General features: G+C 44.7%; 1 protein-coding gene across 1 annotated transcript in view; it reads left to right on the forward strand.

Annotated features, from left to right (window-relative positions):
- Positions 1–13,838, forward strand: part of LOC127926845 (staphylococcal nuclease domain-containing protein 1-like) — a gene marked incomplete at its 5' end in the record, with an annotated part of 287,826 nt that overhangs the window by 240,683 nt on the left and 33,305 nt on the right. The window contains one exon of the mRNA XM_052512463.1: positions 3,612–3,681. Coding sequence (XP_052368423.1) covers positions 3,612–3,681 — 70 coding nt within the window. The remainder of the gene's footprint in view (positions 1–3,611; positions 3,682–13,838) is intronic.

Raw genomic sequence — 13,838 nt, forward strand, 5'->3', positions numbered from 1 at the left:
TGTTGTGCATGGAGAGCACCAGTCTGTTGTTACTCCTGTTGTGCATGGAGAGCACCAGTCTGTTGTTACTCCTGTTGTGCATGGAGAGCACCAGTCTGTTGTTACTCCTGTTGTGCATGGAGAGCACCAGTCTGTTGTTACTCCTGTTGTGCATGGAGAGCACCAGTCTGTTGTTACTCCTGTTTTGCATGGAGAGCACCAGTCTGTTGTTACTCCTGTTGTGCATGGAGAGCACCAGTCTGTTGTTACTCCTGTTGTGCATGGAGAGCACCAGTCTGTTGTTACTCCTGTTGTGTATGGAGAGCACCAGTCTGTTGTTACTCCTGTTGTGCATGAGAGTCTGTTGTTAGCACCAGTCTGTTGTTACTCCTGTTGTGTATGGAGAGCACCAGTCTGTTGTTACTCCTGTTGTGTATGGAGAGCACCAGTCTGTTGTTACTCCTGTTGTGCATGGAGAGCACCAGTCTGTTGTTACTCCTGTTGTGCATGGAGAGCACCAGTCTGTTGTTACTCCTGTTGTGCATGGAGAGCACCAGTCTGTTGTTACTCCTGTTGTGCATGGAGAGCACCAGTCTGTTGTTACTCCTGTTGTGCATGGAGAGCACCAGTCTGTTGTTACTCCTGTTGTGCATGGAGAGCACCAGTCTGTTGTTACTCCTGTTGTGCATGGAGAGCACCAGTCTGTTGTTACTCCTGTTGTGCATGGAGAGCACCAGTCTGTTGTTACTCCTGTTGTGCATGGAGAGCACCAGTCTGTTGTTACTCCTGTTGTGCATGGAGAGCACCAGTCTGTTGTTACTCCTGTTGTGTATGGAGAGCACCAGTCTGTTGTTACTCCTGTTGTGTATGGAGAGCACCAGTCTGTTGTTACTCCTGTTGTGCATGGAGAGCACCAGTCTGTTGTTACTCCTGTTGTGCATGGAGAGCACCAGTCTGTTGTTACTCCTGTTGTGTATGGAGAGCACCAGTCTGTTGTTACTCCTGTTGTGCATGGAGAGCACCAGTCTGTTGTTACTCCTGTTGTGCATGGAGAGCACCAGTCTGTTGTTACTCCTGTTGTGCATGGAGAGCACCAGTCTGTTGTTACTCCTGTTGTGCATGGAGAGCACCAGTCTGTTGTTACTCCTGTTGTGCATGGAGAGCACCAGTCTGTTGTTACTCCTGTTGTGTCTGTTGTTATGGAGAGCACCAGTCTGTTGTTACTCCTGTTGTGCATGGAGAGCACCAGTCTGTTGTTACTCCTGTTGTGCATGGAGAGCACCAGTCTGTTGTTACTCCTGTTGTGCATGGAGAGCACCAGTCTGTTGTTACTCCTGTTGTGCATGGAGAGCACCAGTCTGTTGTTACTCCTGTTGTGCATGGAGAGCACCAGTCTGTTGTTACTCCTGTTGTGCATGGAGAGCACCAGTCTGTTGTTACTCCTGTTGTGCATGGAGAGCACCAGTCTGTTGTTACTCCTGTTGTGCATGGAGAGCACCAGTCTGTTGTTACTCCTGTTGTGCATGGAGAGCACCAGTCTGTTGTTACTCCTGTTGTGCATGGAGAGCACCAGTCTGTTGTTACTCCTGTTGTGTATGGAGAGCACCAGTCTGTTGTTACTCCTGTTGTGTATGGAGAGCACCAGTCTGTTGTTACTCCTGTTGTGCATGGAGAGCACCAGTCTGTTGTTACTCCTGTTGTGCATGGAGAGCACCAGTCACTCCTGTTGTGCATGGAGAGCACCAGTCTGTTGTTACTCCTGTTGTGCATGGAGAGCACCAGTCTGTTGTTACTCCTGTTGTGCATGGAGAGCACCAGTCTGTTGTTACTCCTGTTGTGCATGGAGAGCACCAGTCTGTTGTTTGTTACTCCTGTTGTGCATGGAGAGCACCAGTCTGTTGTTACTCCTGTTGTGCATGGAGAGCACCAGTCTGTTGTTACTCCTGTTGTGCATGGAGAGCACCAGTCTGTTGTTACTCCTGTTGTGCATGGAGAGCACCAGTCTGTTGTTACTCCTGTTGTGTATGGAGAGCACCAGTCTGTTGTTACTCCTGTTGTGTATGGAGAGCACCAGTCTGTTGTTACTCCTGTTTGTTACCAGTCTGTTGTTGTCCTGTTGTATGGAGAGCACCAGTCTGTTGTTACTCCTGTTGTGCATGGAGAGCACCAGTCTGTTGTTACTCCTGTTGTGCATGGAGAGCACCAGTCTGTTGTTACTCCTGTTGTGTATGGAGAGCACCAGTCTGTTGTTACTCCTGTTGTGCATGGAGAGCACCAGTCTGTTGTTACTCCTGTTGTGTATGGAGAGCACCAGTCTGTTGTTACTCCTGTTGTGCATGGAGAGCACCAGTCTGTTGTTACTCCTGTTGTGTATGGAGAGCACCAGTCTGTTGTTACTCCTGTTGTGTATGGAGAGCACCAGTCTGTTGTTACTCCTGTTGTGTATGGAGAGCACCAGTCTGTTGTTACTCCTGTTGTGTATGGAGAGCACCAGTCTGTTGTTACTCCTGTTGTGCATGGAGAGCACCAGTCTGTTGTTACTCCTGTTGTGCATGGAGAGCACCAGTCTGTTGTTACTCCTGTTGTGTATGGAGAGCACCAGTCTGTTGTTAATCCCTTCCAGGAAAAGCAGCGGTTCTTCCTTTTTATGCTAAATAAGTTTTTTGTTTAAGTGTTTCTTTCGGGACCTGTTGTTCTGTTATTCATTGAGGTAATTTCCAACCATAGTGAGTGTTGTACATCTTTATTCTGAGAGGGAGGGAGGGAGGTTTACTGGTTTTATTAAAGACTAATTAGGGTTGGGTTCCTTTCAAGGCCTGTTGAATGCTGCCACTGAGGAGTTCTGAATGAGTCTGTGTGTCTGTCATTCTCTCTCTTTCTCTCTCTCTCTTTCTCTCGTCACTTTCTCCCTGACTGTTTCTTTCTCTCTCTCTTCTCTCATCATTCTCTCTGTCTTCTCTCTACATGTCTGTCTCTCTCTCCCCTGTTGTGTCAACTCCACCATTGCCTAATTGTTAGTAGCGTTTGTTTTCTCCTTCTGTCCATCCTGTCTCTCCTTTCCTCCTCGGGTTAATGCGGTGATGTGGGCCACACAGTGATTGAGAGGCTCTTTGACTCGCCTCTCCCTCCCACTGAGCTATCCCACAATGCACTTCACCAATTGGCTTCAATACCTTTTATTTTTAATTATCTCTGTGCTTTTCTGGTACTATAGGCTTAGATTGTAGACGTAAGATTTCTCACACACCTCTTGAAGTGAACAAGTCATACAGGCCAATATAATTCCCCTTGTTTCTATACAGTGGCCTGTCTGAAATTTAACATTTCAAATCCCATAGGATCTCTCTCTCCTCAAAGACCTTATCACTACAGACATATCCACCACCACACCAGCTCTCCTCGGAAATAAGAACGGAATGATTTACTCATCTCCTTGTACCTCCCTCTCTCTCCCCTTTCTCTCTCTCTCCTTTCTCTATCTCTCGTCTTCTCTCTCTCTCATATCTTATCTCTCATCTCTCTCTTCCCTTTCTTTCTTTCTCTCTCTCCTCTCTCTCTCATCTTTATTTCAATTCTCACCTTTCTCTCTCTCATCTTCCCCTCCATCTGTTCCTTCACTTACCTCTGTAAAGGTACAGAGCCCGGGTGGAGAAAGTTCAATCGCCAGCAAAGGTCCATGTGTTCTACATCGACTATGGCAACGTGAGTACCTTTATAGCTGTATCCCTCTCTATGTGAGTACCTTTATAGCTGTATCCCTCTCTACGTGAGTACCTTTATAGGTCTATCCCTCTCTGTGAGTACCTTTATAGCTCTATCCCTCTCTATGTGAGTACCTTTATAGGTCTATCCCTCTCTGTGAGTACCTTTATAGGTCTATCCCTCTCTGTGAGTACCTTTATAGCTCTATCCCTCTCTACGTGAGTACCTTTATAGCTCTATCCCTCTCTACGTGAGTACCTTGATAGCTCTATCCCTCTCTACGTGAGTACCTTTATAGCTCTATCCCTCTCTACGTGAGTACCTTTATAGCTCTATCCCTCTCTACGTGAGTACCTTTATAGCTCTATCCCTCTCTACGTGAGTACCTTTATAGCTCTATCCCTTCTAATGAGTACCTTTATAGCTCTATCCCTCCTACGTGAGTACCTTTACAAACAAACTTTAACAAAATATCAAATGAGTACCTTTATAGCTCTAAGACTCTATGTGAAAAGTACCTTTATAGCTGTATCCCTCTCTGTGAGTACCTAAATAGGTATCCCCAATCTAGAGTGAAACACCTTTATAGAACTATCCCTCTCAACATAGAATGCCCCTTTATACCTGTAACCCGCAAATCATGGTCAGGGTGTGCAGATTTTTTTATTTTATTATTATTGTATCCCTCTCTATATATTTTACCTTTATTGAATCTCTATCCCTTCAAGTCAGTTAAGAACACATTCTTATTTTCAATGACCCTAGAAACTGGGTTAACTGCCTTGTTCAGGGGCATAGCTGATTTTCACCTTGTTAGCTGGGAACCAATCTTATAGCTGTATCCCTCTCTATGTGAGTACCTTTATAGACTGTATCCCTCAAAATGCAGTAACGTGAGTACATTAAATAGCTCTATAAAAACCCTCAATCTATAATCTCTGTTCCCTGTTTGATGATATGTACTGTATTTTGTCCCTGTTCGTGTGTTTGTGTGCTTGTCCCTGTTCGTGTGTGTGTCCCTGTTCGTGTGTGTGTGTGGGTCCCTGTTCAAACAGCACTGTGTGTGTGTGTGTGTCCCTGTTCGTGTGTTTGTGTGTTTGTCCCTGTTTGTGACTGTCCCTGTTCGTGTGATGTGTGGGTCCCTGTTCGTGAAATGGTGGGTCCCTGTTCGTGTGTGTGTGTCCCTGTTCATGTGCGTGTCCCTGTTCATGTGCGTGTCCCTGTTCATGTGGTGTCCCTGTTGTTGTTGTGTGTCCCTGTTCGGGCCCAGTGTGTGAGTGTGTGGGTCCCTGTTCGTGTACTGTGTCCCTGTCCGTGTGTATGTCCCAATGTCCGGTTGTGTGTCCCTGGTGTGTGTGTCCCTGTTCGTGTGTGTGTACCTGTTCGTGTGTGTGTCCCTGTTCGTGTGTGTCCTGTTGTGTGTGTCCCAGCTTTCATGTGTTGTGTGTGTGTGTCCCTGTTCGTGTGTGTGTGTGTGTCCCTGTTCATGTGTGTGTGTGTGTCCCTGTTCATGTGTGTGTGTGTGTCCCTGTTCATGTGTGTGTGTGTGTTGTATTTCATTATGTGTCCCTGTCCCTGTTCATGTGTGTGTGTGTGTCCCTGTTCATGTGTGTGTGTGTGTGTGTGTGTCCCTGTTCATGTGTGTGTGTGTCCCTGTTCATGTGTGTGTGTGTGTGTGTGTGTGTCCCTGTTCATGTGTGTGTGTGTCCCTGTACATGTGCAGTGTGTGTGTGTGTCCCTGTTCATGTGTGTGTGTGTGTGTGTGTGGGTCCCTGTTCGTGTGTGTGTGTGGGTCCCTGTTCGTGTGTGTGTGTGTGTGTGTGTGTGTGTGTGTGGGTCCCTGTTCGTGTGTGGGTCCCTGTTGTGTGTGGGTCCCATGTGTGTGGGTCCCTGTTGTGTGTGTGTGGGTCCTGTTGTGTGTGTGTGTCCCTGTGTGTGTGTCCCTGTTGTGTGTGTGTCCCTGTCCCCCTGTTTTGTGTGTGTGTGTTCTGTGGTCCCTGTTTTGTGTGTGTGTCCCTGTTCGTGTGTGTGTGTGGGTCCCTGTTCGTGTGTGTGGGTCCCTGTTCGTGTGTGCGTGTCCCTGTTCATGTGTGCGTGTCCCTGTTCGGGTGTGCGTGTCCCCGTTCGTATGTGCGTGTGTGTGTGTGTCTGTTCATGTGTATGTAACCGTGTGTGTGTGTGTCCGTCCGTTCATGTGTGCGTGTCTATTCGTGTGTGTGTGTGGGTCCACATGCATTTGGAGCTGACTTCAGCTCGACAACGACAAGTGTAGTGGTAAGTAGCCATCATGAAAGAACTTTCTCTTGTCTTTTGAAGGATGGTCCTATGTCTCTCCTCTGGCTCAGATGATGCTCTATAAGGTTAGCATCGAGCACCAGCCTAGTTAATGGCCAACTGTGGCGAACTCTGTGGCTGAATGCGATTCACAGGAATCACTTTCCAGAATCAAAATCACTAGCCGTACAGCGCCATCTGCAGGACATCAATCATGTCCTATGTAGTTGAGGCTTTGTTGTTTCTGTCTTCAGAGCACCATATTCCCAGTAATATAATCCCTATCTGAGCTGTTAGTCTTTGTGAAATGGCTCTGCAGGCCTTTTCTCTCTTTCTATATTCTCTGGATGTGAAAGTCCAGTGTGTGTGTGTGTGTGTGTGTACGCATCTCTGCACATCTGTGTCATACCACCGCCACAAAGTGGCCTATCCAGTGTACCCTCCCCCATGGGAGATTACCCATGGTGCAGTGTGTGCATTTATGTGTCGGGTGGTGACCTCATTGCGGGCGCCCAGAGCTGAGTATAGCAGACGTGATGTGTCCTGGCATGTTGCTGAAAGTGTGATTCTCTCTGAGCTGGCTGGGAGTCCAACTGGGAAGCTGCTGCTGTGGAGGGCTCTCTGTGTGTTCTCCCTCTCTTTCTATATCTCTCTTCATTTTTTTAATCTCTCTGGCTCTCCTCTCTCTTGTCTGTCCCTCTAGCCTCTCTATCGCATTCTCTACCTCTCTGTGTTCTCTTCCTCCATTTCTTTCCTCTCTTGTCTGTCTCATTTTGCTCAATCTCCTTTTATATAATTCCTATTTCTCGTTCTCACATTTTAATGTTGTCTCCAACTCTTTCTCTCACTCAGTTATTATTCTCGTCTAGCTTTTTACATCAATAATATTCTATTAAAATATCAAACTTCAGATCTTCAACATGTCTTTCCATCCTAATCAAATCGTCCAGCCTAAATTACTGCCCGGTCATTTGCATATAACCATAGAACACATCGTATTTGGTCATAATTTCCACATTTACTGTGCTATCAAACTATATGTGCTTAAATAAATCTCCCATTTTTTCTGTCATTAATATTATGTCTTCTTTCCTCTGTGTGGGCAGTCCAAACATTCACCTATTAAACCATGGGTCATTAAGGCTTAAACATGTCCTCTACTCTCCAATGGTGTCTCATATGAATTCCACAGGCCCAGTGTGTCTGTTTGTGTGTGTGTCTGCCTCAAGGGGCATCACGTCCACCTACCTCACTCCAAACTCACGTTTCTACTACCCACTCATTCTGTGACCTAAATTGTGTGTGTGCGTGTGCATGTGTGTGTTTGTGTGTGTGGAGAGAGAGACACATAGAGGTCATTCCCTCAAGGTCTTCCCTCTCCTCTCTCTTACTGTACTCTCCCCTCTCTCTCTCCCTCTGTCCCAGCCTTCCTCTGTCCCAGCCTTCCTCTGTCCCAGCCTTCCTCTGAGTTTTCCATGGTACTCTGTGTCCCAGCCTTCCTCTGAGTTTCCCATGGTACTCTGTGTCCCAGCCTTCCTCTGAGTTTTCCATGGTACTCTGTGTCCCAGCCTTCCTCTGAGTTTTCCATGGTACTCTGTGTCCCAGCCTTCCTCTGAGTTTTCCATGGGACTCTGTTTCCCAGCCTTCCTCTGAGTTTTCCATGGTACACTGTTTCCCAGCCTTCCTCTGAGTTTTCCATGGTACTCTGTTTCCCAGCCTTCCTCTGAGTTTTCCATGGTACTCTGTGTCCCAGCCTTCCTCTGAGTTTTCCATGGTACTCTGTGTCCCAGCCTTCCTCTTGAGTTTTCCATGGTACTCTGTGTCCCAGCCTTCCTCTGAGTTTTCCATGGGACTCTGTGTCCCTCTGTGCCTGGAACATGCACCTTTTAACCAACATTCCAATTGAAACTAAATGAAAAGGAATGGATCGAGGTGGGGTTCTACAATATTTTGGTCTACAGTTGTTTTGTGGCTGCGTCATCTTGGTTTTTGGAGCAAAATGACAAAAGTAGACTGACTGCCTGAGTGTCTTGACACTTCTATTATCAGATAGGAGGTTTGTGGAAGTTTGTGTTGACACTGCTGCTGTTGTCATCAGATAGGAAGTTTGTGGAAGCGACTGGTTATCTCTAGCTATTATATCAGGGCTCTGCTGAGCAGAGAGAGGATTGTGAGTTAGCCCTCTAAGTCGTGCACATTTAGCTTTTTGCCCAAGCACTACACAGCTGATTCAGATAACCTTCTTATCATCATGTTGGGATCATTTGAAACAGCTGTTAGTGCTAGGGCAAAAACCACATGCTCCCAGGGGGCCCAGGACCCAGTTTGAGAACCCCTGGTCTAAGAGACTTCAGTTAAACTGGCTCTCCCTTTCTCCATCTCTTTCTCAATAACCCTCCATATTTCTCTCTCTTTGTTGGTATCCCTCCATATCTCTCTCTGTCTCTCTCTTTGTTGATATCCCTCCATATCTCTCTCTCTGTCTCTCTCTTTGTTGATATCCCTCCATATCTCTCTCTCTTTCTCTCTCTTTGTTGATATCCCTCCATATCTCTCTCTGTCTCTCTCTCTGTTGATATCCCTCCATATTTCTCTCTTTCTCTCTCTTTGTTGATATCCCTCCATATCTCTTCCTCTCTCTCTCTTTCTCTCTTTGTTGATATCCCTCCATCTCTCTCTCTCTCTCTCTCTCTCTCTCTCTCTCTCTCTCTCTCTCTCTCTCTCTCTCTCTCTCGCTTTGTTGATATCCCTCCATATCTCTCTTTCTCTTTGTTGATATCCTCCATCTCTCTCTCTCTCTCTTTGTTGATATCTCTCTCTTTCTCTCTTTGTTGATATCCCTCCATATCTCTCTCTTTGTTGATATCCCTCCATATCGCTCTCTTTCTCTCTTTGTTGATATCCCTCCATATCTCTCTCTTCTCTCTCTCTTTGTTGATATCCCTCCATATCTCTCTCTATCTCTCTTTGTTGATATCCCTCCATCTCTCTCTCTCTCTCTTTGTTGATATCCCTCCATATCTCTCTCTCTTTCTCTCTTTGTTGATATCCCTCCATATGTCTTCCTCTCTCTCTCTTTCTCTCTTTGTTGATATCCTTCCATCTCTCTCTCTCTTTCTCTCTTTGTTGATATCCCTCCATATCGCTCTTTCTCTCTCTTTGTTGATATCCCTCCATATCGCTCTTTCTCTCTCTTTGTTTATCCCTCCTATCGCTCTTTCTCTCTTTGTTGATATCCCTCCATATCTCTCTCTCTTTCTCTCTTTGTTGATATCCCTCCATATCGCTCTTTCTCTCTCTTTGTTGATATCCCTCCATATCTCTCTCTCTTTCTCTCTTTGTTGATATCCCTCCATATCGCTCTTTCTCTCTTTGTTGATATCCCTCCATTTCTCTCTCTTTCTCTCTTTGTTGATATCCCTCCATATCGCTCTTTCTCTCTCTTTGTTGATATCTCTTCTCCATATCGCTCTTTCTCTCTCTTTGTTGATATCCCTCCATATCTCTCTCTCTTTCTCTCTTTGTTGATATCCCTCCATATCTCTCTCTCTTTCTCTCTTTGTTGATATCCCTCCATATCGCTCTTTCTCTCTTTGTTGATATCCCTCCATATCTCTTCTTTCTCTCTTTGTTGATATCCCTCCATCTCTCTCTCTTTGTTCTCCCTCCATATCTCTCTTTGTTGATATCCCTCCATCTCTCTCTCTCCTCTCCATGGCTCTCTCTCTCATTGTTGATATCCCTCCTCTCTCTCTCTTTGTTGATATCCCTCCATCTCTCTCTCATTGTTGATATCCCTCCATCTCTCTCTCATTGTTGATATCCCTCTCTCTCTCTTCCTCTTGTTGATATCCCTCCATATCTCTCTCTCTTTGTTGATATCCCTCCATCTCTCTCTCATTGTTGATATCTCCATCTCTCTCTTTGTTGATATCCCTCCATCTCTCTCTCATTGTCTGATATCCTCCATCTCTCTCTTTGTTGATATCCCTCTCATTGTTGATATCCCTCTCTCTTCTTTCTCTCTTTGTTGATATCCCTCCATATTTCTCTCTTTCTCTCTTTGTTGATATCCCTCCATATGTCTTCCTCTCTTCTCTTTCTCTCTTTGTTGATATCCTTCCATCTCTCTCTCTCTCTCTCTCTCTCTCTCTCTCTCTCTCTCTCTCTCTCTTTGTTGATATCCCTCCATATCTCTCTTTCTCTCTCTTTGTTGATATCCTCCATCTCTCTCTCTCTTTGTTGATATCGCTCTCTTTCTCTCTTTGTTGATATCCCTCCATATCTCTCTCTTTGTTGATATCCCTCCATATCGCTCTCTTTCTCTCTTTGTTGATATCCCTCCATATCTCTCTCTTTGTTGATATCCCTCCATACCGCTCTCTCTCTTTGTTGATATCCCTCCATATCTCTGTCTCTCTCTTTGTTGATATCCCTCCATATCGCTCTCTCTCTCTCTCTTTGTTGATATCCCTCCATATCTCTGTCTCTCTCTTTGTTGATATCCCTCCATATCTCTGTCTCTCTCTTTGTTGATATCCCTCCATATCGCTCTCTCTCTCTCTTTGTTGATATCCCTCCATATCTCTGTCTCTCTCTCTTTGTTGATATCCCTCCATATCTCTGTCTCTCTCTTTGTTGATATCCCTCCATATCTCTCTGTCTCTCTCTTTGTTGATATCCCTCCATATCTCTGTCTCTCTCTTTGTTGATATCCCTCCATGTCGCTCTCTCTCTCTCTTTGTTGATATCCCTCCATATCTCTGTCTCTCTCTTTGTTGATATCCCTCCATATCTCTGTCTCTCTCTTTGTTGATATCCCTCCATATCTCTGTCTCTCTCTTTGTTGATATCCCTCCATATCTCTCTGTCTCTCTCTTTGTTGATATCCCTCCATATCTCTGTCTCTCTCTTTGTTGATATCCCTCCATATCTCTCTCTCTCTCTCTTTTTGATATCCCTCCATATCTCTCTGTCTCTCTCTTTGTTGATATCCCTCCATATCTCTCTGTATCTCTCTTTGTTGATATCCCTCCATATCGCTCTCTCTCTCTCTTTGTTTATCCCTCCATATCCCTCTCTCTTTGTTGATATCCCTCCATATCTCTCTCTCTCTCTCTCTTTGTTGATATCCCTCCATATCTCTCTGTCTCTCTCTTCGTTGATATCCCTCCATATCGCTCTCTCTCTTTGTTGATATCCCTCCATATCTCTCTGTCTCTTTGTTGATATCCCTCCATATCGCTCTGTCTCTCTCTTTGTTGATATCCCTCCATATCGCTCTCTCTCTTTGTTGATATCCCTCCATATCTCTCTGTCTCTCTCTTTGTTGATATCCCTCCATATCGCTCTCTCTCTTTGTTGATATCCCTCCATATCTCTCTGTCTCTCTCTCTGTTTATCTCTTTCTCTCTCTTTGTTGATATCCCTCCATATCTCTCTCTCTCTTTCTCTTTGTTGATATCCCTCCATATCTCTGTCTCTCTCTCTGTTGATATCCCTCCATATCTCTCTGTCTCTCTCTCTGTTTATCTCTTTCTCTCTCTTTGTTGATATCCCTCCATATCTCTCTCTCTCTTTCTCTTTGTTGATATCCCTCCATATCTCTGTCTCTCTCTTTGTTGATATCCCTCCATATCTCTCTCTCTCTTTCTCTTTGTTGATATCCCTCCATATCTCTGTCTCTCTCTCTGTTGATATCCCTCCATATCCTTCTCTCTCTTTGTTGATATCCCTCCATATCTCTCTGTCTGTCTCTCTCTTTGTTGATATCCCTCCATATCCTTCTCTCTCTTTGTTGATATCCCTCCATATCCTTCTCTCTCTTTGTTGATATCCCTCCATATCTCTCTCTCTCTTTGTTGATATCCCTCCATATCTCTCTCTCTCTTTGTTGATATCCCTCCATATCTCTCTCTCTCTTTGTTGATATCCCTCCATATCTCTCTCTCTCGTTGTTGATATCCCTCCATATCTCTCTCTCTCGTTGTTGATATCCCTCCATATCTCTCTCTCTCTTTGTTGATATCCCTCCATATCTTCTCTGTCTCTCTTTGTTGATATCCCTCCATATCCTCTCTGTCTCTCTTTGTTGATATCCCTCCCTCCTCTCTCTCTCTCTCTCTTTGTTGATATCCCTCCATATCTCTCTCTCTTTCTCTCTTTGTTGATATCCCTCCATATTTCTCTGTCTCTCTTTGTTGATATCCCTCCATATCTCTCTCTGTCTCTCTCTTTGTTGATATCCCTCCATATCTCTCTGTCTCTCTCTCTCTTTGTTGATATCCCTCCATATCTCTCTCTCTCTCTCTCTTTGTTGATATCCCTCCATATCTCTCTCTCTCTCTCTCTCTTTGTTGATATCCCTCCATATCTCTCTCTCTCTTTCTCTCTTTGTTGATATCCCTCCATATCTCTCTCTCTCTCTCTTTGTTGATATCCCTCCATATCTCTCTCTCTCTCTCTCTCTTTGTTGATATCCCTCCATATCTCTCTCTCTCTCTCTCTTTGTTGATATCCCTCCATATCTCTCTCTCTCTCTCTCTTTGTTGATATCCCTCCATATCTCTCTCTCTCTCTCTCTTTGTTGATATCCCTCCATATCTCTCTCTCTCTCTCTCTTTGTTGATATCCCTCCATATCTCTCTCTCTTTCTCTCTTTGTTGATATCCCTCCATATTTCTCTGTCTCTCTCTTTGTTGATATCCCTCCATATTTCTCTGTCTCTCTCTTTGTTGATATCCCTCCATATCTCTCTCTCTCTCTCTTTGTTGATATCCCTCCATATTTCTCTGTCTCTCTCTTTGTTGATATCCCTCCATATTTCTCTCTCTCTCTTTGTTGATATCCCTCCATATCTCTGTCTCTCTCTTTGTTGATATCCCTCCATATCTCTCTGTCTCTCTCTTTGTTGATATCCCTCCACATCTCTCTCTCTCTTTGTTGATATCCCTCCATATCTCTCTCTCTTTCTCTCTTTGTTGATATCCCTCCATATTTCTCTGTCTCTCTCTTTGTTGATATCCCTCCATATCTCTCTGTCTCTCTCTTTGTTGATATCCCTCCATATCTCTCTGTCTCTCTCTTTGTTGATATCCCTCCATATCTCTCTGTCTCTCTCTTTGTTGATATCCCTCCATATCTCTCTGTCTCTCTCTTTGTTGATATCCCTCCATATTTCTCTGTCTCTCTCTTTGTTGATATCCCTCCATATCTCTCTGTCTCTCTCTTTGTTGATATCCCTCCATATCGCTCTCTTTCTCTCTCTTTGTTGATATCCCTCCATATCTCTCTCTCTCTCTCTCTCTTTGTTGATATCCCTCCATATCTCTCTCTCTTTCTCTCTTTGTTGATATCCCTCCATATCTCTCTCTCTCTCTCTTTGTTGATATCCCTCCATATCTCTCTGTCTCTCTCTTTGTTGATATCCCTCCATATCTCTCTCTCTCTCTCTTTGTTGATATCCCTCCATATCTCTCTCTCTCTCTTTGTTGATATCCCTCCATATTTCTCTGTCTCTCTCTTTGTTGATATCCCTCCACATCTCTCTGTCTCTCTCTTTGTTGATATCCCTCCATATCTCTCTGTCTCTCTCTTTGTTGATATCCCTCCATATCTCTCTGTCTCTCTCTTTGTTGATATCCCTCCATCTCTCTGTCTCTCTCTTTGTTGATATCCCTCCCATATCTGTCTCTCTCTTTGTTGATATCCCTCCATATCTCTCTGTCTCTCTCTTTGTTGATATCCCTCCATATTTCTCTTTCTCTCTCTTTGTTGATATCCCTCCATATTTCTCTCTCTCTCTCTTTGTTGATATCCTCCATATCTCTCTCTCTTTGTTGATATCCCTCCATATCCTTCTCTCTCTTTGTTGATTTCCCTCC

The sequence above is a fragment of the Oncorhynchus keta genome, unplaced genomic scaffold (genome assembly GCF_023373465.1).
Source record: "Oncorhynchus keta strain PuntledgeMale-10-30-2019 unplaced genomic scaffold, Oket_V2 Un_contig_8484_pilon_pilon, whole genome shotgun sequence".
In the NCBI taxonomy this organism is placed as follows: domain Eukaryota; kingdom Metazoa; phylum Chordata; class Actinopteri; order Salmoniformes; family Salmonidae; genus Oncorhynchus; species Oncorhynchus keta.